At 26.7% G+C, this 24,353-nt stretch overlaps 1 protein-coding gene across 1 annotated transcript; it reads left to right on the top strand.

Moving 5' to 3' along the window:
• The first annotated feature begins 16,307 nt into the window (after positions 1–16,307).
• On the top strand, positions 16,308–23,811 carry LOC113852516 (cytochrome P450 714A1-like). Its single transcript, XM_027482816.1, has 5 exons — positions 16,308–16,699; positions 18,545–18,771; positions 20,550–20,797; positions 22,072–22,453; positions 23,295–23,811. Exons 1-5 carry the CDS (start codon positions 16,393–16,395, stop codon positions 23,718–23,720), a joined length of 1,590 nt encoding a protein of 529 aa, XP_027338617.1. The 5' UTR covers positions 16,308–16,392; the 3' UTR covers positions 23,721–23,811.
• The last annotated feature ends 542 nt before the right edge of the window (positions 23,812–24,353 follow it).

The raw sequence follows: 24,353 nt of genomic DNA, 5'->3' as shown, positions 1-24,353 counted from the left end.
AGAGCTACAAGTGAAGTCACAAAAAATATCTCTCATGCTTTCAGAATAGTACCTTTAAAATAGCAAGGGAGCAAAGATGGAAAGAACTTATGGTAAACTCATCTTATGCTTTGTTTCAATATGAGGTGAAATAAAGAGAAAATAAATAGATTGTTCATTTCTAGCCTATTCACTTCTCTTATCATTGTTCATTTCTCACGTTTTTGGAGAACTTTCTAATATTTAATTTATATTTTTATGTTAAAAAATGAGATAACAATAAAAAGAGAAAGAAAATAAAAGAACACTAAAACATAAAAGTTATATAATGTCAATTTTTCTTATATAAAAATATTATTTATATCACTATATATATACATACACGATCTTCTAATTCTTATATTAAGCATATAAAAAACTTAGAGTTAAACTTGAATTATTTATATAATTAAACTTAAACTTAAGTCTGAACTTATTTATCTATTTAAACAAATGAGAATGAGTTTGGTAAGCATATGACGAATTGAGTTAAAACAATTTTTAAAAGGCTTATTTACGTCTAAGACATCGGTTAACTCATCATACATGAAGTCCAACTACACCAAATTACTATTAACCCTAAGCTTTGAGGTACGCAAGGTGACATGGATATGCTCGAGGCTTTAAATTTTCCATTTGCCAAGTGGAATTTTCTCGGTTAAAAGGTTTTGATACAATCTAGGATCACGTAATTTATTCAAAATTTCCAATTCACTAGGAATTTCTCAAATTCATTGGAATTCTAATCTAACCTTTCCAATGATTTGCAAATGCCAATCTATGGAGGTGTTTTCCAAAAGAGGAAAACAAGTCCTATAAAATTACTTTAACAGAAAGCTCACAGGCCCAAGGTCGATGATATACTGCAACATAAAATTCTATTAAACTACAATTCCCCAATCTTGATGGTACACTCCCATTCATTGCATTGTTAGAAATACTCAAATAAATTACACCTTCGAATTGATTTGTATCCAAATACAACACCATAATTCACTACAGTCTCCAATTTGTTCTAATTTCAAAGAAATTGAGAAATTAGATAATAAAAAATTATCCACAATTATAAAATATTTCAAAATTAAAACTCCAATTATGAATTTATGTTCAATTGAATATGCTTAGGTTTTGAAATTTGACTGATATCAAATATAAAAATATTATATATGGCTTTAGATCAACATCAAATACAATACGTGATTTTTTTTTTAACAGATTTTCACAACAATTTTATAAATATTTACTTTTTATTTCTTTTTATCACATTATTTATTTTTATCTCTCTTTTTTCCCTTTTTTTTATACGTATAAATTGTTGCCAAACTTTGTTGTATAAATCTCATGTATAAATTTCACAAGCTGCAAGTTGTGATAATTCTGATAAGTGATTAGATGCTATAAAAGAAGAGTTAAAATCTATGGAACAGAGTGGAGTTTGGGACCTTGTAGAATTGCCAGAAGGTTGTAAGAGAATTGGTTGTAAATAGGTCTTTAAAACCAAGCGTAACTTTCATAGCAATATTGAACATCACAAGGTCAAACTTGTTGCTAAAGGTTTTACTCAAAATGACGGCATTGACTATAAAGAGACATTTTCACTTGTCTCACGAAAGGATTCCTTTAAGATTATCATGGCACTGGTAGCTCATTATGACTTAGAGTTACATCAGATGGATGTGAAAACTGTCTTTCTCAATGGAGATTTAGAATAAAATATTTATATGGATCAACCAATGGGATTCTCAGTTGAAGGAAAGGAACACATGGTGTGTAAATTAAAGAAATCAATATATGAATTCAAACAAGCTTCTCGTCAATGGTATCTAAAGTTCAATGATACTGTTGTATCCTTTGGATTTAAGGAAAATACTGTTGATCGGTGTATATATCTGAAGGTCAGTAGGAGTAAGTTTATATTTCTAGTCCTGTATGTTGATAATATCTTACTTGCAACTAACAATCTTGGTCTGTTGCATATGACTAAGAATTTTCTTTCTAGTAACTTTGAAATGAAAGATATGGGTAAGGCAAGCTATGTGATAGAGATAGAAATATTTCGGAACAGATTACAAGGATTGTTAGGTTTATCTCAGAAAGCATATATCAACAAAGTACTAGAGAGATTTAGAATAGAAAAGTATTCAGCATCACCCGTTCCAATTCAGAAATGAGACAAGTTTAGTCTCACACAGTATCCTAAAAATGATTTGGAACGAAAACAAATGGAAGTAATTCCGTATGCATTTGTTATTACGAGTATTATGTATGCTCAGACCTGTACCAGACCGATATAAGCTTTGCAGCTGAGATGTTGGATAGATACTAGAGTAATCCTGGATTAGATTATTGGAAAGCTCTGAAGAAGGTTCTGAGATACTTATAAGGAACGAAAGAACACATGCTTACATATAGAAGATTTGATCATCTTGAGATGATTGGATTTTCATATTCAAATTTTGCTGGATGTGTAGATACAAGAAAGTCTACTCTTGGCTATGTGTTTCTTTTACCTGGAGGAGCAGTATCATGGAAAAGTACAAAACAATCAGTTGTTGCTGCATCTACCATGGAAGTTGAGTTTGTAGCATGTTTTGAGGCTACAGTTCAAACTAATTAGCTGTGAAACTTTATTTCAAGGCATTAAATAGTCAACAGTATTGTCAGGCTGCTGAAAATTTATTGTGATAATTCTATAGCAATGCTTTTCTCTAAGAACGACAAGTTCTCTAAGGGTGCTAAGCATATGGAGCTAAAGTACTTTTATGTGAAAGATGAAGTACAAAAACATAAACTGTTAATAGAACATATTAGCACTAACCTTATGATAGTTGACCCTTTGACAAAAGGATTACTATCCAAGACATATATTGAGCATGTTGAAAATATGGGCATTATTGTCTGCGATGATTGTTAAATTGTTAAATGTAATGTTTACATTTTGTATTATGCACTTGATACTCTGAGCTCATTTATGAATATATTTCTGATTACCTGTTTTCTGATATGCATGCATAATTGTATTAGAATAATGTAAACAGGTACTATCTTGAATAAAGACATTATGTTTGACTAATTATTTACTTCTTACTTACTGGTCATATTAAAGAGAAGACTAATCTTGTAGTACATGAAAAATACTATGTCGATTAAGTGATACACGACTGTCATAGCTCAAATTAGTTCTTATTCTTAATTATGATTTATGATGTACTCAATGTATGAAATGATTTAGTCATGATAATGCACATTATGATGATTTAATCTTTTATTTATTAGACCATGATATTGGATAATGTCACATGAGCTAATCGGAAGAAATGTTTTAAATGTCTCATGTGAGAAGAATGTGAATTATCTAAGGACTAATAAATCATTGATTAAATTATTAAGAACTAAATTGTAATTGGATAAATGAGAAATAATTTCAAATTTTAAATAAATGCTTGTCGATGGAATTAACATTATCAATTTAAAAAGATGTAAAACAAGTCTTTCTCCTGACTGTGACGTATTTTCTCTTTCTTTTACCATCAATAATATAGAAAGAATAGAAGAGTAAGCCAAGGAGATATAAACTGATTTTTTCTACTCTCACAACAAAAATTCAAAACGTAAGGATTACTCTTTTTCTTAAGCAATGAATACAAGTTAGTCATCTTTTATAATGATGCGTTAATTAAAATTGTAGAATTTTAAGATCCCGTAATAGTTTTCTTCCATTATTGATTATGTAGAAATACTCGTGAGCATGATTCGATGAATGGATTCCTATTATTGCTAGATTTTTCCCTCCAATCTCTGTGTCGAGTTGTAACTCCCAATAAGTGTAATGTGGACTTTATCCCCTTCATCACAAAAAGCTAAGACATATACTTATATATATGTACTTTACTCCTTATTTATTTCCATGAAAAAATAAGAAAAATTAACGATCGATGTTAATTGACAATAGATGATCGATGTTAGTTCGAGTATAAGGGGCACTATGTGAAAGGATATCGCACGCCTCTTTGGATCAGTTTATTTAATTACATAAATAGTTTTAATTAAGCTTTTACTGCTCATGCAAATTGCAACATCATCTGGAATTTACTATTGACTCACTTACATGAAAAGTTTCAGATTTTCGCTCTTTAGATGCCTTTTCTTTATTATTTATCTTTGATTCTTTACGGGCACAACCTTTGTTTTATAAAAGAACCACCACATGTACTGTGTTGAGTTCGAATAACATAAAATAACCATAAATTTATATTCTTTAAACGTGAATGTGAATATATTATTAAACGTAATTTTAAATATAAGTTAAGTACACTAATTTGGGTTAAGATTAATATAGTTTGATTATCAAAATTAACTTTCCATTCTAATTTGTTTATTTAATGAGTTCTTTTTAAGTTGATATTTTTAAAAGCTTGATTAGCAAATAGGCCCAATTAAAATTTTAATTTTCTATATTTTAAAAAATATATATTATCTCAATAGCAATATATATATATATATATATATATATATATATATATTATCTCTAAATATATTAGAAATTTTGAATTTATATGTATATATATATATATATATATATCAATGAATTTGATTATATAATTACATTTATATAATTTTGATATTCAATTTAAATAAAAAAACAAACCAAACTAAATTGGCAACTGAGGAGGCCACAGGTCAGTGATGCATGTGTTGTCTTTTGACGGATTGGGTAGTTTTGCCATTAGTCGTCCCAAAGTATTTGGTGTGATGACAGAGTGGTGCTTTAGCGTCAGGACCACTATCCAACCCACGATTAGAATAATAGAGTTTGAGAGAGAAAGAAAACACTTGTTGCATGGTGATTGGTGAGCGGGGCACGAACAAAATAGGTAATTGTTTACATATTTTTATATCGTTATAGTCTTTTTAACATGTGAGTTGATTATTATTTTTATATTTTAAAATTTTTAAATTGTCAAAAATTTATAATAAAAAATTTGTATAAAACAATAAATTTCATTTTATACTGGTTTTAAAATCTCAAATATTGATTTATGATATATTTGATTTGAGAAAATTTTTTGTTTTCATTATTGCTTTTACTATATTTTACATAACTTTTTTAAGTAATAAATAAATAAAATAAAAAATATTTTAATAATTAAACGTACAAAATTTAAAATATATATATATATATATGTGTGTATTATATTTAAATTAAACATTTTTAAGTATATTATTTAAATTTTAATATTTATTTATATTTTTAAAATATAATATCAATTAAAATAAAATAACATAATAAAATATATATTAATAATATTAAAATATAAAATAAAAATTATTTAATTTTAACTAAAAACTTTAATTATTATTTCTTTGTGTGTTATTGGTTATGCATTAAATATGTTATTAAACTTTTGTAAAAAAATATATAATTTTATATTTATTTAAATAATTTACCTTATTAAATTTAAAATTCAAATTTTTTAATTATATTTTTAAAATTATTTATTTAATAAATAAGCTTTACTTGACACAAAATTGACATATAGATTAAGAGATAGAGTTGAGAAAGTTGTCAAATCTCATTATCTCTTTGATTATGATATAAAAGTCTACTTCAAGTTGAAGCATTGTTTGAAATTGGTATTATAAGGATTTTATTAATTTTAATTTTAAATATTAAGTTTAGGTATTTATAAATAAAAATTTATTAAAAAATATATTACTATAAAAAATTAATAAAAATAAAATAAATATTTTTTTTTACCATTTTTTTTTATTCAATTAGAGTTAAAAGCTCAAAAAGCATACAACAAGATTATGAAAAAGACTTAGGAGTTCAAATGCCAATAACATCTAGACAAAAAAAAAAAATACAAAGAGAAAGGAGTCTCATCAAAATACATATAACGTATACATTCATTTACATTTATTTTAGTCAACTTATTGGTACAATGACTTACTTTCCTATAAATATGACAAAATCTCACAAATTAGATTTGTTTTAACAAGCTCCTAATATCATATATCAATAAAATGGGAGATGTGAATTATTCTAAATATACAAAATTTAGGATAAAACTTCCTTCGAATTTAATTCAATCCAAATAAGTTGGATGTTCTTTATGTAATATTAGTTTAACTACTAAAAATATAACTTATAGCTCAATAGCCAAATGAGAGCACAGAGTTATTTTGTAAAGAAAATCAATAATGAACTAACTTTGATCATTGTGAATTAATCTACCACAACTAGTAGCTCTATAATCCGATAAGTTGATCCATCCACTTTCAATTTGAGCTTACCAATAACAGGAGAGGACCATTTGACATGGATCTAGTTAATGACATGCCCTAATAAAATCTTAAAATAGTATCTATACAAGAAACAAAAATATTTAGTATCATAGATAAATTTTGTATTTTAAAACTATAGGCTAGATAACAAAATTCTAGAAAATAAAACAATTCACCTCTTTCTAGAAATGCCATAAAAAACATCAAATAATCTATTCCAAGTAGAGAATTTACTAAGGCATTTTTAAGATAGGTTACAAATTAGTTAGTCACTAAGACGACTATTGAAAAATGAAGTCCAATTATTAGGTAAAATAAAATAGTCTCAAACCAATTTAGCATAAAAACAATCTTTAAAGACATGCATAAATGTTTTAGGAGCTTCTCCACACCTAAGGCAAATAAACGAGGTTGTCATACCTCTATTGCTTCTTCTCTCATTTGGAAGTAGTTTATTAGAGAGATTTTTCACAAAAAAAACACAATTTTGAGAGGACCATCCCAATTTTAGATTAGTTTAAAAAGATCTTTACAAAATAAGGAACTTTGAAAATAAGTAATAAGTAAATCACAAATAGTTTTAATGGATAAAATCTCATCTTTTGCTAAGTCCCAACATATGTAATTCTGACCCCAAAATTACTAGGGAGTTTAAGTTGGCAAATTATACTACAAATATAATTAGGTAATTTGCCCTAATCTTACTCCAATTTCATTCTTCCTAGGTAGAGAACAGGCCAATAAAGAGATCTAATTCTAAAACAAGGACAAAAGAAACATAATAATGAAGTAGGTTATTAAGGCGGGAAATCAATTTATCCGTTCGAAATTTAATGGAGAAACCATCCCATCACCCAACCTAGTCCTTCGAAAAATATTGACCAAATTGAGATTATACTACTCCAAATATGAGATGTCTTCTAATTTTTTTCCAACACTAGAATTATAATCAAAGATAAATTTATACTTTTTGCTCAAAACTTGAGCATTAGGACAGGTAATCAAACTCTACCACAGCTTCATTAAATATATCTTATTAAACAACTTAATATCCTTAAATCTTAGACCGCCATCTAGCTTAGGTTTATAAATTTTATTCCACTTAATCAAATGAAATTTCCTACTCCTAAGGAACTCCAAATGAAATGCTTGCATGATCAGATCTCATTAGAAACAGAAATTGACACATAATGCGTTATATAAGAAGGATACTAATGATACAAGATTGAGTAAGGGTAATTTTACTAGCTAGAGACAAGAATAACTTTTTCCTAATTTTATCAATAAAGAAGGAAAAATTTTGTCTAAAAAGCTTAAAATGGTGCACAAGGATACCTAAGTATCTCCCAAATTGATCTAAACACATAAAAAAAATATAGGGAGAAATGGGGTCACTTTGACGGATATTCCTTGAGGGCTTAAAAGTTTTAGTAGTACCACTATTCCAGTTCAAAAACATGGTAAGAGAAAATATGTACTTAAAAATGAGATGTTAAATGAGGGCTTAGGCTAGCTTTCTGAACATTTTATTTGATGAAATTCCACATGAGTATATCATAAGCTTTTTCTAAATTTAATTTCAAAATCATGTAACCAAGTCTACCCTTCAATTTATGCAAAAAGTGTATAAGTTCTTGAAGGATTAAAGAGTTGTCTATCTCTTGCCTACCAAGAATAAAACTAGTCAATTTGCAAATTGAAAGGGTAAAGAGTTCCTAATTTTGTTACCTACTAGTTTGGTGACAATTATGTAGCTCAATTTGCATAAAGAGATAAGTCTAAAATTATTTACATATTCAAGGTTATCAAGCTTAGGGATTAAACTAAGTCCAGTATCATTAATTGTAGCAATATTACTAAGGTTATTAAGAAAATTTTGAACAAACTTATAGATAGAGGGTCAACAAAGTCCTTTGATTCTTAAAAAAAGGACAAGAAGACTATCTGGTTTAGGAGGTTTAAAATTCTCCATACTAAGCAAAGAAGTTCATTTTTTTATGGACAACTCAACATTTCACTTATCCTAGTTGTAAGCCCTAATAGGAGGAAAAGAAGCACAACTATGGAGGGCGAAGTAAGATGGAGAGCAACATGGTAAATGTCCTAAATATACTTAAAGACAACATTGATTTTATGTTTTAAAGGGTTATATTCTCAACTGTCATTTTTATCTTTTAAAACTTAAATTAAATTTTTATATTTGCAAAGTGTAGTAGCTTTATGAAAAAATATAGTATTCATATTTTTTGAAATGATCTAATTTTAGCTCTAAAATGATGGTATCAAAAGGATTTCTCTTAGTCAATAATTTGTTAGTATTTTTTTCTACAAAGAGTTCATAAAATTAGTAAGAAAATAATCATATCCAATAGTCAGATTGCGAGATACACCCTTAATAAGATTAAACAAATATTTTTTTTTATTAAATGTATTATCAAATGTAAATTAATTTCAATAAGTAATATTTATTTTAAATTTGGTCACATTTTCGATTTAAGTACTTGAATTAATTTAAATTTTTTTTAACTAAGTAATAGAAGTCACTATGAATAATTCAAGGAGCAAACAAATTTAAAATTTTTTATCATATCCAAAAGTAAAATTCACTTCTAATTTTAAACCAAAAATTAATATAATTATATTTTAAAACATGAACATAAATAACAAAACTGTTATAAAATAAGAGTTTACAAGACTCGTTAATAATAATTCTATGAAACTTTTTCTTTAAATATTTCATATATTAAATAAAAGGATTACCTTTAAACTTCTAATATTATAAATTATAATTATTTAAACAATTTATAAATATTTATAGTTTAACTAAAATTAACAAGTCTACCTTTAATTTTTTCTACTTCATATATAATATAAATAAAATCTCTAACTAAACACTAAAAACTACTTATAAAAGAACTAAACTCTATAAATTCTTTTTAATATTTTAATCTCAATCTCTTCTAAAATATAGCGTCTATAGAAGAAAATATCCAAATCACTCTACCTATAGTTACTAATTTTAATTTTGTAAAGAATAAATCTATTTTTTTAATAACAGAAACTGAGTTAACGTTTTCTTTTTATCATTATTAGTTATTGTATTATATTTGTGTAACATTTATCCGACTATACTATTAGTCATAATTCCATCGTTTTTTTTCAAACATTTGAACGCCCTTAGCTTTACAGCATTTATTATGATTACCGGTTACAATTATTACATTGCTAGACATTTTTAAATTTTTATTTATCATTATTATAAAAATATTTATTTTCACTTAAAAATTAAATAATATTAATTCTTTTTGTTAATTTCATTTTTAACTTAAAGTAAAAAGAATAAAAATTAATATTCAAACCTTTTGAAGATAGTTCAAAAAGGAATTCTTGAAAGAAAAAATAAAAAGAGAACAGAATTTATATTTTAAATAAATATATAAAGTTTTAAAAAATATAAATTAATATATTAACATAAACTTAATATATTAATAACATTTTTATCATAATAAATAATATATAATTTTTTTAATTTAAAATTAAAAAAATATTATTCTTTTTTTTTCTAAAAAATTTCTTCTAAACATACTTTTAAAGACTTATTTATTTCTCCTTTCAACCAGTAGAGTTAACCAAACGAAGGATTGAACTTAGATTAGACATGCTTTTCCATGCATGTTAGACGGTAAGAAATTATTTTTCTTTTTGCAGGAATCAACTGTGGATGGAAGACAAAAGAATTCTTAATCTATTACGAATTATAAAAATAATATAAAATTTACCTTTAATTTAATATTTTTCATTTATATTTTTATAATTATATTAAGCTGTAATTAATAATAAATATGTTAAAAAAATATGCTTTTAGTAGTACTAGATCTCAGACATTAGACATTTATGACGGAGGAAGATTATATGGTGTTTATGCAAAATTACTGAGGAAAGATCGGAGAAAGCTGAAAACCTCGCAAAAGTGGAAGCTGATGATGACGCTTGCACTACAAAGGAAAGAACGGAGAAAGCTGAAAACTTGACAAAAGTGGAACCTGATGATGACGTTTGCATCACAGAAGCTAAAGTAGTAGTTGAATACTCGCTCCATAGTACACAATATGATGTCAATGGTGATGCATTGCATGCTCTAAAGGAGACGAATTGAAGGCCATTCAAGATTCTTCCTTCTACGGAAGTGAATCAAAATTTCTTTCTGCTCGTTTGTGACGCTTGATGAAGAAACCTAGAAAGCAATTAGGGATTTTCACTTAAATGAACTAGCACGTTGTGAATTTAATTTGAATAAACTTTTTTGTGAAGTATTGTCTTAATAAATTTTTTCATAATCTGAATATTTTGTTTTTATTTAAAAAATTTATCAAGTGTCAAATACTGTAACCTTTGATCTATCTTTAATTTGTTTTTTTTTTTTTTTGGTAGTTTTTTATTTTAAAGTAAAGAACAACGCGGTATATACATGTCGAGATATATCAGAACGGTATAAAAGTGTTTTTTTTTTTTTCCCACTAATTCAACTATTTTATGCAATTTTTGTTTATATATTTTAAAATTATTGAAATAACACTGTTAACTAAACCATAACTTCAAATTGGAATGTGACTACAACCTAATCACATAACTTATCAACCACAGTTGCTGGCTAAATAATCTAAAACTCCAAGTGATGGGTACAATTCCTACAGGCATAACCTGAACCAATGCTTGAATTAATAATCCAAAACTTCTTTTACCAATTGGGACCACACTTTACTTGAGTAAGAAATTGTTATTGCCTTTTTAGCCTTTCTTCCTTAAAATGCGCGGTTTCATAATTATTAGAATTTATAGCTCTCATGAGCCATATTTTTATGAATTCATCATCATCATAATAATTAATGTGTTCCAAGTCCTTTCTTGGTCACTTTTCTTTTATGATAGGTAGGACTTTCCCAGTCAAAATTATCTTATCGCTTCTCCCTAGACTGAAGTATTGCATTTGCCTTCAATATTTCTACTCCATTGACACTGGTCCTTCTAATTTCTTAGATAACAAGTGGGAAAATACTAATTTTTCCAACAAATCTTAATTCCTTGAAATTTTAATTTTGGAGGAGTTAGAGCAACTAAAGACATAATTTTCATAATAAAAAATATATTTTACAGACCCAATTTGAAGACTTAAATACATTTTTAGTTTTTATATTTTTACAATATTTTGATTTTAGGCCAACTATTTTTTATTTTAATATATTTTTAAAACTTAATATATTTGGTCCTTAATGATAATGCGATTAACTAACAAGGTGATATATATCAATTTTTTATGGGAAAAAATAAATATTAAATTTTAAAATATTAGAGACTAGAGATTTTTTTTATAAAGATTGAACTTATAATTTCATAAAAAGATATAAAATAATGTGATATATATACTACCGCCATTTAGCTTTCACAGGCAGATATGTATTTGGGATTTTTATTTTATTTTCTTCTTTCAATATAATGTTTTCATGACACTTGAATTGCGTATAATCCTTGACCCTAAAAGTTTAAACAAAAAGTATTTGTATTTAAGGTACAAAGTAAATATCAAATGGTTGTCATTGATGTAAAGTGATTTCACAAACTGAAATCTCTTACGTCTGTTGTCTTTCTTTGAGATGCATCATGCATGTTACTTTGTTTTGATTATTTCCAAATACATAAAACAGTTCTTTTAGAAACTCAAAATGAATAAGTCAGTGACACATGAAAAAAAAGAAAAAAGAAATAGCTCATTTGTGGTATGTACTTTAACAACCTCAACTCCATCAGCAAACGATATATAAAATATAAAACAATTTAAATTTTATTTTTAAGTATTTTGAAATACTTAGCATTTTCACATTGTGTATCTATGAATACATAATAAAAAAAATTATTTAGTTGAGGACAGAAAAAATTTAATATTATTTTAGTATGTAAATTACATTTTTTGTGAATTATTATTTATTTAAACTGTATTTTATCGTGTATTAAGGTATTATATAACCAATTTTGAAAGGACTAATAAGACAGTGTTTTATTTAGTTTATTTTAGGATTGTTTTCTTTTTGAAAAATAAGCTAAACCAAACATGACTCTGGATAAAAGAAACTTTTTTTTTTTTATTAATGAAGGAAACATTTTAACAAAATTATATAAAGAAGGAGCTTCTCATCTATCTTTTCTTCCGTTAGCCAAAATTTAAAATCCACGAAGATATTACCCAAGAGTTTTTAACTTAGGTTAATTTTTCTGTTTCTTTTTATTTGTTCACTTTTACAAGAAAAATATATCTTATTTTAAAAAATTCAATCACTAACCTTTCAATATATCTTTATTTTTATTTAATTTTTAAATATTTCACACACTTAATATAAATGAGAGAAAAACAGTGGAAGTCCCATTAAATAGTTACAAATAATTTTAATATGAATGAGAAAGTTAATTATAATTTTAATTTATGTGCTTTCCTTTAGAGTAGTGAGATAAAAACGAGTAACTTTTAAGTTAAAAATATCATATGATTGCCAAACAATTTCATCATAAGCTTTTTATTTTTAATATATATATATATATATACACACACACACATATAATATTATATACTTATTTTAAGTATTTATGTGATCAACTATTAATATTTAATTTTAACCATTCATACATAATTGTATGATTAAAAATTATTATTTTTATAATCAACCAGTTCTACCATAACTATTTGTACAGAATTTAAAGTAAAATTCGTGGCTCCTTTTCTTTTTGGTATTCTAAGATTGTGATATTTTAGGGTTGAATAAAATCCACGAAAATTAAATTAGATTGAACGATCTTACGTGTAATTAATTTGCTCACAGCAGATGCAAATCTTCATGTCTGTATATAATCCACAGCTGAAAATGGTCATTCATATTGAAAAACATGCAAAGTCATTCAAAGGGTGGACAAATGATTATATATACAGAATAAGCTTTGGGCAAAGCCTTCAATTGCAGAAGATGGAAGATAAATAAGATGGAAGGAAATAGAGAAATTAGTTATGAAAGAAATATTAGATTATTATTATTAAAATGAATAAAAGTAAAAAAAAAGATAATAATGGTATGTGAAATCAACAACCAACAAATTTTTTTTATTTAAAAAACTGTGAAATGGAGGGGGGAAGATGGCAGAAGTTTTATTTTTCTTATTTGATTGTTTAAAATATAAAATTATTTTTTCATAACATAAAAATTTAAAAATATTTTTACATTAAGAAGAAAATACTATAATAAAAAATATATTTTTAATTTTATTTTTAATTAGTGTCTTTTTTATTATTTATTTATTTTTAATTTTCTCTTTCACTAATTCAAATAAGTAAATATTTTTTATTTTTTAATTTATTCAAATAATTTTTAATTTTTATTTAAATCTATTATATTTTTCCTTCTTTTTTTTTGGTTACCCATCCGGTTTAACTCTATACTATAAAATATTTGTTTATATTTATTAATTTTTTATTTATAGTTTAATTTTTATCTAAATGCTTTAATTTTTTAAAATATTTTTACATTTTATATTTTCTTTACATATGTTAAACTTGCAATTTGTCTTTCTTATTATTATTTTAATTTTAATTTTATCATTTGATGCCAATTTTTAAAATTTTCATATCAACAAAATTGTTTATTATTTTAGAAAAAACACATTGAGTTTTTTAAAAAATTGAGAAAGTTTAATAAATATTAGAAAAATATTTTGATAAAAAAGTCACACACACACATATATATATATATATATATATATTACACATTATTCTAACATATAAAATAATAAATTAAATCATAATATATTTTAATTTTTTTAAGAAAGAAAAATATAACTTACTCTTAATTAAAATACGTTTTGAATCTCAATCCTAAAAAAATTTAAGCACAACTTGCCTATTGGAGATGATAAAAATTGAATATGTCCATTTATTTGGGAGGATCTATTTTGCGCAGAATCAGCTTGAAAAGATCTTCTATTATTGGAGGTCCAGTAAAAGAACGAGTCTTTCACTAAATTTGAATTAGCTCTAATGAAAAAAAATTTATTTGAGCACTCTTATGAAATTATATATGTTCTAAAAGAAAGAGATATAAAAAGAGAAAAAAAAGAGAGTAATATAATGTAAAAAAAAAAAGAAAAGAAGATAAAGCCGTAAAACAAGTATAAAAAATGAAACTTAAAATAATTAGGGTAGATATCATAGAAATTGATTTTAAACTAATTTTAAAACAATACATTTGGTTTAGTTGATTTTTTTATATTTTCTAAAAAAATTAAAAAGAGAAAAACAAGTAGTTATTTTCTAAAACAAATAAATAAAATAAAATATAAAAGACCATGAGACAGTTTAGATGTCTTGGCAAAATATTGTCTGCTCTGTGGAAGACCATGTTTGGATATCGAAGGCGCATGCCCCTCGGCCCCTCTTCATCTCTCGCTAGTCTCCAGTTCTCGCTTCTCAAAAGTATTTTGTTTTTAGGGTCCACGCCCGGTCAAGTTTATCTCCTGTTTTTATTCTTTTATAAATCTAGTAATATATATATTTTTTGATTAATTTATTTTAAAAAACTTAAAATATTTATTTAAAGTACATTTTTTTACAAATTATTTTGACTTTTTTAAAAATTAATTATAAAAAAATGTTGAATCACGTATTTAAAAAATGTATCACTTTTTTTATGTATAAAAAAAGACTACAATACAGGCTACTGTGCCTCTAATAAATCCAATCACAATAATTGAAAAGGACCAGTTGATTTTTCTGGTGAACTGGAACATTTGATTTCAATGACACAATTAAGTTGCAAAGTGTGTGCATGTGTGCAAAGTCATACATAAGTTTAATATACATGATCAATTTTAGACAAAGACATCCCATCTTAACCTGTGAGGGAGTGAAATACTACCAATATAGCAAATAATTCCTTTAAAAGGACATGAAATATTATGCTCTGAAAAATAAATGCCTACAATTAATTTTCCATAAATTTTATTTAAGTTAAAAATATTTGAATTTGTATAAAATTTTTTAGTGAAATCAAAGAGAGGAAATGGGAAATTGGAGGTGTGGTGAAGGTGCAAGTTCATTAATATAAATATATCCTCGCTAACAATATAATAATATAAAAACTATCACAGAGGAAAAATAAAGGTAAACAGAACCGATCTCTCTACATCAAATACGTCGGTATCTCTTTGCTTTAAAGCTAAAAGGAATATGCTACCTGCAGTGTCCAGTGTACTGTACACGAATTAAAATTTATTAAATTCAGATACTATAAAGAGCTAGAAATTCTATTTGTATACAATTTTTTTTACATTTTTAATAATTAGAAGAAAATTTAAGAATATAAATTAAGAAGAATAGTATAAATAAAAATACGTATAAAAAAATATTACTCCTTATTTCATATACTTATAATTTAATATATAATTTTATTATTTAAACGATAAAAATTAACATCATATGTAATATTATTTATAATTATCTTCACATTATATTATCTATTCTTTATATACACTTGTCTTGAAAATATATTACAAAATAAAAAAATTATTGTATTTCTCATTTTAATATTCAACAGACATTTTCCTTTAATTAATAAATAAACATATGTTCATCCCCCGGATATTATCTGATATTAACATAGGTATTTCCACCAATCAAAGCATGTGCACATATAATATCATATTACACTCATGCATATAGTTAAAGCTTTTGCATATGTCACCGGCTTCTCCTGTTGTCGAACTATTCGCAGCTTCTTGTCCCCTTTCCAAGCGAATGTTTACCTGATCTTATTTATAGAATCTTTCATTAACAATTGCTAGTGTGTGTGTGTGAACTGAAGCCACCTCTCTCTTTCTCCCTCTCTCTAGTCTATGCTCAAATATATATATAAATATACATATAAAATTCTGCAGCAATCAGCTTTTGCTTATCCCTTATATATTAATATGTAATTCTTAATTTATGTGCCTAGCAAGGTAGCACTTTAATTATTAGAGTCAAAGAAAGAGGAGAAGAGAGAAAAGAGAGAGATGGAGGAGGTGTTTCTGTTAATGAAAGTGGCTTCTTCTCTTGCTCTTGTGGGCATTTTGAGCTGGATACTTTATCTTTATGGTGATCTGTGGCAGAAATCTCAAAGGGTCAGAAAGAGGCTCCAAATGCAAGGTATAAGAGGGCCTCCACCTTCTTTTCTACATGGGAATCTACCTGATATGCAGAGAATTCAATCACAGGCCAGCATAGCCAAAGCTACTACCTCCAATCATTCTGATCAGTTTCTAGCACATGACTACACTGCAACCCTCTTCCCCTATTTTGAACACTGGAGGAAACAATACGGTAGTTACCCTTTTCCTTATTTTTCTTCTTCTCCTAGTTTCATGGTTAAAAAGGAACTCTTGCAGTTTAGTAATTTTAGATAGTGGCTGGAAGAAGATGATTACTTCATTTAGTTAGTGCAAGCAACATAATTAATTTGCTTATGAATGAATATGTATGTAGATTGAACAAAAGGTCAACTTGTGGGTCTCCTCGATCTTAACGATTCATGTTTTTTTAATATTGATTAAATATTTATATAATTTAAACAACTCTGATATTTATGACTGAGGAAGTTAGATAATTACAAATCTAGTTAAGTTTTAGATATATTAATAGGAAAATACTAATAAGTATTTTTGATACTGATTAAAGAATTAAAAACAAAATTTTATTAATATGTTTTTTAAAAATTTCAACAAATATCCAGTAAATGTTGGTTAACAAGACCGATATTAATACTGTATAGTATGGAAAAAGCTATGGGCGTATCAAATGGTTTCAGACTTTCGCAATTATGAATCTAAAACTAGCTTACTAACTTTTGCCGAAAGCCAAGCTAAGTGCATATATGCCTACCTGTGCAAGTGAGTTGAAATATTGTGTAGATTTATGGTTATCACGTTTTTGTAGTTTTTGGCATGTTTTCTTCTTTAAGGGTGAACCAAAGGGGCAAAAAGCTCAGTGTTCATGTGTTTGGTGCTACCGAATTGGTTAAGTTTTAGACATGACAGCAGTCTTTTTGAACATTCCTGGTTGGTCTTTATTGGATTGATAGTTTGCAAGTGGGAAAATTGGGATTAGGATGGCAGAGAAAAAGCAGAGATTTTCTAAAGCTAACATGTCAAAATTAAGATCTTGACACTTTAAAAGCTAATAATAGATGATAATCTGATGGACCAATAAAGCAGGGATATATTCGCGATCTTCCTTTTATGTGATTATTAAGCATTATGCTTAAACATTCTCAACTATTCTGAATTAATCTACACAATATTTTAATATAGCTGCATGATAATTATCTTTCAATCGCAATTGATCATTATTTATTATTTCAATTATTATATCCCTCAGTGTTGGACTATTTGTACTATTGTCTTGCCTGCACTTGCCGCTTACTGGACACAAAAACAAGAGGTTTCTTCACTTGTCAGCTGAGAATGCATATTATGTTATTGAAATTTTATTCTTAAGATATATACTATTTAGTGCAAAAGAAAAAGAAAATCTAACAAATAAACACATAATAATTTTGACCAGTGTGAAATCTACATCTTACACGAGTAAATTATCTTCAATGAAATTTGTGTATATTTTTGTTCAGCTTATTTTTAAAAATAAATAATTATTTCTCCAAAATTATCTCGAGCTAAACATGTTAGACTTTTTGCTGCAAAATTATTATTTTTATTTTCTAAACAATTCAGAATGCAGCCAATATCAAGTGGTCCTGGCCAAAGTCACCCAGTCTGGATTCATATCAGATCTTAGTGAATGGCCATTTTATATATCAGTTAGTACAAGCCACAGTGACAAATACATTTGTATTTGTCAACTTTACAGCTGTTGTGTTTCAATTTGGGTCTTGTTGGCTACATTTCATTTGCATTGAAGTAGGCTACTATAGGTTAGAGTTAATCACTGCTATATGTTAATGGAGCTCAACTAGCCAATGGTTAGAGGATTATGTACGGATTATCTAAATTGGGTCCCATTTAATAAATGGGCCAACATAAAATCTCTCTCTATCATTATTATAGGATCAAAATTTTCACAATATGGTGTGCACTGTTACATTTATTACATCTAACAATTAATGATTAGGTGGCATGAATTTAGTTAGTGCTATAATACCTCGTTTTGCAGGTCTGCTATACACTTACTCTACAGGGATGAAGCAACATTTGTATGTGAACCAACCCGATCTAGTGAGAGAAATAAATCAGAGTATAACTTTGGATTTGGGTAAGCCTTCTTACATAACAAACAAACTTGCACCTATGCTTGGCAATGGCATTTTGAGAGCCAACGGGCTTAGTTGGGCACACCAGAGGAAACTTGTTGCAGCTGAGTTCTTCATGGACAAAGTTAAGGTATAATAGTAGGTTTTTATCATAAATTATATTAAGACATATTAAAAATCATAAATAAATGTATTTTTTACATTTTACAATAAAATATTTTTTTTATCTAGTGTTTTCAAGATATTTGTTAGCATTTTCTTATATAAATAAGTAATTATCTGTCGTCAATATTTCATACCCTTGTGTATTTACTACTTGGATTTGTTTCTATATTAACTATTGGAACTAGTTAATGTTTGAACTACGTTATTTTCATTTTTTTATGTAACTCTTAAATTATTGGAACTTTTCAAACATTGATTCTTTGTCCAATATAAGGAAAACTAACGTGTATATGTGGAATCTGCATGCTGGGTCAATCCCTTTACAAAAATTAGCATAAAAAAGTAATTTAGTTTTGATGTACAACCAACATTACCATTAATTTTAAACTCTTAATTATTTTTATTTATGCCAATGAGTATAATCTTAACTTAATCAAGTGAGAGAGGAGATTCATGGAAAGTATTTATAAACTTATGAATACGTCAATAAATTAAGGTAAGAACACCTTAAAATAGTAACTCTGATGTGTCTTATTTGTATTGTACATGCATTCACGATAAACATTTGACAAACACTTTAAATATTCTTGATTACAGTTTCTGATTTTTAATTTTTATTTTCATATCAACATAGATAAAAATATTACAATAGTTACATAAATTGACCATTTTATTATATTTACAATGGCTCGATTTTTTCATTTTGTGTCTTATAAAATTTATTATATCCCTGTATTGGTATTAATTATCATATTGATGTCCAAGGTGGTGTCCGTTCTTTCTAAGGTACACTTTTTCTGGTTAACACTAGTCTAAACGGTTAATTTTGTGAGTCCTGCCTTTGAAGTTTTAACTAACTTACTCATTCAACATTACAAGCTCTGTTTTTTCTGAAAAACAGAAGACAATTATCTTGTTTTCTGTTTTCTATTTTCATGCAGTGATTCTTCTGGTAATTTTGCCTATTAGGAGCTAGCTTGCTTTGTGACATATATACAGAAGAGTCTAGTTATACATTATTTGTACAATCATATTTGTGCTGTATAGCAACTTTCATTTATATGCAGTAGCCCCACATAAGCAAGGTAAAAGGTTATCATCTTGCATGATATTTCTGAGTGATTGGTGTGCTTGTAACAAGTGTACATGCTCTGTACAGAAGGTGGAATTAATTTTTAATTTAATTGTTTGGGGAAGAAGAAAATGAAATAAAACAAATTGATACGGTTGTCCCCTCTCCACCTGTTGTTTGCTTTAGGATAGTACCCCACCAGCACCGTCACAGCTTATGTTAGCTTTTCTGGTCAAAAAAATAAATTATTTTCTGAAGTATGTATTACATTGAAGATATATATGAGTAATAATTTTTAATAATAATTTAGGATATAAATATAGGTTTTTTATATAAAAAATCGTCATTGTTTTTTTTAAATTACCATTACTGAATTTTAACTTTTTAAAATTTTAATATTTTTAAAATAATTATCATTGACAAATTTTAAGACTTTTTAAAATTTTTAAATTTTTATAACTTATTCAAAATATCATATTTTGGTATACATTATTTTTAAATATTATATATATATATAAAAAATCTCTACAATGAAAGAAAAGTGCTACTTCAACGTGATTTTTAATAAAAAAATATCATTCATTAATTTATTTTGAACACAATATTAATGGTGTTAGAATGAAAACGTGGTAGGGACAGTGAATCTTAAGAAAAAATGATGAAAATGGCAGGGTATGGTGGGCCTAATGATAGAGTCAGCGCAGCCATTACTACTAAAATGGGAGGGATTTATTGAGAGCGAAGGAGGAAGCACTGCAGAGGTTAAAGTTGATGCAGATTTGAGGGGCTTCTCCGCTGACGTTATTTCAAGGGTTTGTTTCGGCCATTCTTATTCCAAAGGAAAGGAAGTTTTCTCAAAGCTTAGAAGCATACAGAAGGCAATGTCCAAACAAGGCTTTCTTTTTGGGAGCGGTTTCCGGTATGTCTCACTTAATAGATATTACCTAAGAAATTATAGTGAATAATTTTTTTAATTCTATGATATTTTTAAATTTTCTATATTTTTATATATATACTTTTTTTTTTAAAAATCAATAAACTGATTCACCTTACTCAGTGAGTCGAGTCAAGTTAACCTTTTTTTTTTTTTTTAACTCATTGTCAAAGAGAGTTGAGTTAGACCCGTTCAATATCGAGTACAACCAGCGATGAGTTAATTTAAATAAATTAATTTAGGCTATTTTAATACTACTTTCAATTTTTTTATAAAAAATAAAAAATTAAATTATCAGAATAAAAAAAAATAATTAAGTCTGATATTTTTTTATAAATATAAATTTTATTTTAAAAATACCTATAATATTAAATAGTGTAGTTAATAATTTGTATATTTAATGATACTAATAAAAGAATAATATAAAAAATTTTAATAATTAATGCATCTTGAATCTATTATTTATTTTTTATAATAAGAATTAAGAAAATTTTTTATTTTATGTCTTATAAAAAGAAACGGAGAGAAAAGCTAAACTAAAAGTATATTTACATAATGGATATTTGTAATTTTTAATTTCAAGTGTGAAACTTAAATTAAATGAAGCCACATACAAATGTTACTATGCAAGATTAGTAAATAGCAAAAACATTAAAACCAATCGTTAAATTATTGGCTATATTAATTTATGATTAAGTAATTAAGCCTTGATTTAATCATAATCAAATAGATAAAATACACGCACGTACATACATAAATATAAGTTTGTTAGTATAGTTTTATTTATTTTTTAAATAAATAATTTAATTGTGATAAAATACTTCTAAGTGTGTAACTTATTAATACACATATTCTAAAATACAAGAGAGTATATTAGAAGCCCCCACATAGTATATATAAATATATTTTTTTAATAATAAATTAGGTTGAAATTTAAATTAACATAAAAACACCTTATAATTTGTGTGAAATTTGAATTAAGTTAAATCCATTAAGTTATTGGTAAGAACATTAGTATTTATACATAGGCGCTAAATTTGAATATCTTAGTAATTTTCAACTAAAAATTTATTTCATTCTGCCAAAACATCACATATAATGATTGAAAAATTAATTTCTATCTAAATTATCTTTATTTAAAACCAATAACCTTGGATGTAATCATTCTAAAAGTTCTTAAGAAAAAATCTTAAAGCCATATGCATGCAGATCAAAGAGCAATTAAGAACATTGGTGTGCTTATTGATAATTAATGGCAGTGAGAAACTGAAATTCACTTCAAAGAAGCAAAACGAGATAACGAGTCTGGAGAAAGAGATAGAGTCACTGATCTGGGAGTTAGTGGAGGAACGGAAGAGAGAATGTTCAGAGACATCCTCATCTGAGAAAGATTTGATGCAGTTACTGCTGGAAGCAGCAATCACGGATCAAAGTCTAGGGAAGGAGTTTTCGAAGCGATTCATTGTGGATAACTGCAAAAACATATACTTTGCTGGGCATGAAACCACTGCTGTTGCAGCCTCATGGTGTTTGATGCTTCTTGCTTTACACCCTCAATGGCAAACTCGTATAAGGAATGAGGTTGCTCAACATTGCCCCAATGCCATACCTGATGCTGATTCTCTTCCTATGTTGAAGACGGTAAGCGTTAAGTTTGATTGTGAAAAACCATATATAAACATCTCCTCATCATGTTATGAAACACCTCACTTAATTGGCACACACACTCTTGTGACATTGGTCAATTTTGGATAAAGTCAATCCATAAATATTTGTAGCAACAGAAACTAAAGATGTCATTAAAATTTAAATTTTGTTAATACCAGTATTTAGTTCACTTTAAGCATTTAAATAGTAAAATTTTATTAAAAAATATGTATTTATTACGTTAAAGATATAAAAGTGTAATTAATATTGTTAAAAAATAAAGTTTTATTATTATTAACTACATAAGTTCAAACTATAAAGAATGAGGTTAGTATTTTTTTAAGATTAATTATTTTTTCACAAGTTAACTTAATGAATTTAATTTTTTTTACTTGACTTTTTAAGATACATAACTTTGATTTTAATTATTAGAATAAGTTTAATTTGTGTGATCTTATTGTTTTTCTTAGAATTATTGTTTAGGAATAAATTATTTCTTTCTTCCCTTGATGAGTGAAATGAGATGGAAGGGAATGAATTGAAATAAAATAAGTTTATTACTTTATTGTTTGAATAATTTTATGATAGAATGAGGGAAAAAATTAGTTTCATCTAATACCTTTAAATTGAAGGGAAAAAGAGAAGGTATTGGATGGAATAAAATGAAATGCATTGTTCTATTTCAATCTAAACAATGTAATTTAATATTATTTTATTGTATTTTATTTCTTTTGATCAATCTAATCTGATAGGAGGAAGGAGAGGCTTGCCTCTGATCCAATCTTACCCTTTTGGCAATTTACAAACTATTTTACGCTGATAAATTTGCTTACAGGTGACTATGGTGATTCAAGAAGTGCTACGTTTATACCCACCAGCAGCATTTGTGTCAAGGGAAGCATATGAAGATATCCAAATTGGAAACATCACTGTGCCTAAAGGCGTTTGTTTATGGACTCTGATCCCAACGTTGCACAGAGATGCTGAAATATGGGGACCAGAAGCTAATGAGTTTAAACCAGAAAGGTTCAGTGAGGGTGTCTCTAAGGCTTGCAAGTTTCCACATGCGTATGTGCCATTTGGGTTGGGTACTCGCTTGTGTTTGGGGAAGAACTTTGCAATGGTTCAATTGAAGGTTGTGCTATCCCTTATCATCTCCAAGTTCAGCTTCTCTCTGTCCCCTAGTTATAGGCATTCTCCAGCGTATAGAATGATTGTAGAACCAGGACATGGTGTATATATTCGCATTCAGAAGATTTGACCCCATCGGAGATGATGACACAAATAAGTCAACTTTAACGTGCAAGCTTTTGGTTTTTCTTTTGCATACGTGCGTGTGTATGTTGGGTGTTAAGATATAAAACTATTGCTTAGGATATAGAAGAGTTTCTTCTTGGCTTTAATTTTTCCTTTTACATATTTATCCAGTTATAGCTAGTATCAATGTTTAATCATTTGTATGTATATATAGTCACACCCCAAGCATCATGATTCTATTAGTGGCATTCGTGCATAAAACGAGAAAACCAAACAGGTGAAGATGTGTTGCAACTAATGATCAACTCATTTCTACAGGGCAAAATCCTAGCCTTTAATTTTTATTTTAAATGGTTAGTACTTGTTATTGTAAGATAGTACGTTATCATAAAAAATGTACAAGTAAGTCTGAGTGGTTTATATATGGTTGGATCACCCAGAAAGAATTTGGACTACTTTCCACACTCTATACCATCCAATCATATATTTTTATATTAATAAATATATTTATTTCCGTAATAATTAATATAAAAAATATATTTATGGTGTATTTTAATGAATTAACACTAATAATTCACTAAAATTAAACTCTTGATAAAAAGTTAAATGCGATACTATATTATTAAACATAATAAAT

This window comes from Abrus precatorius, unplaced genomic scaffold, assembly GCF_003935025.1.
Source record: "Abrus precatorius isolate BTA unplaced genomic scaffold, Abrus_2018 Scaffold10, whole genome shotgun sequence".
Taxonomy (NCBI): Eukaryota; Viridiplantae; Streptophyta; class Magnoliopsida; order Fabales; family Fabaceae; genus Abrus; species Abrus precatorius.
The sequence above is the reverse complement of the archived record's forward strand: the minus strand, read 5'-3'. Positions and strand labels throughout refer to the sequence as shown.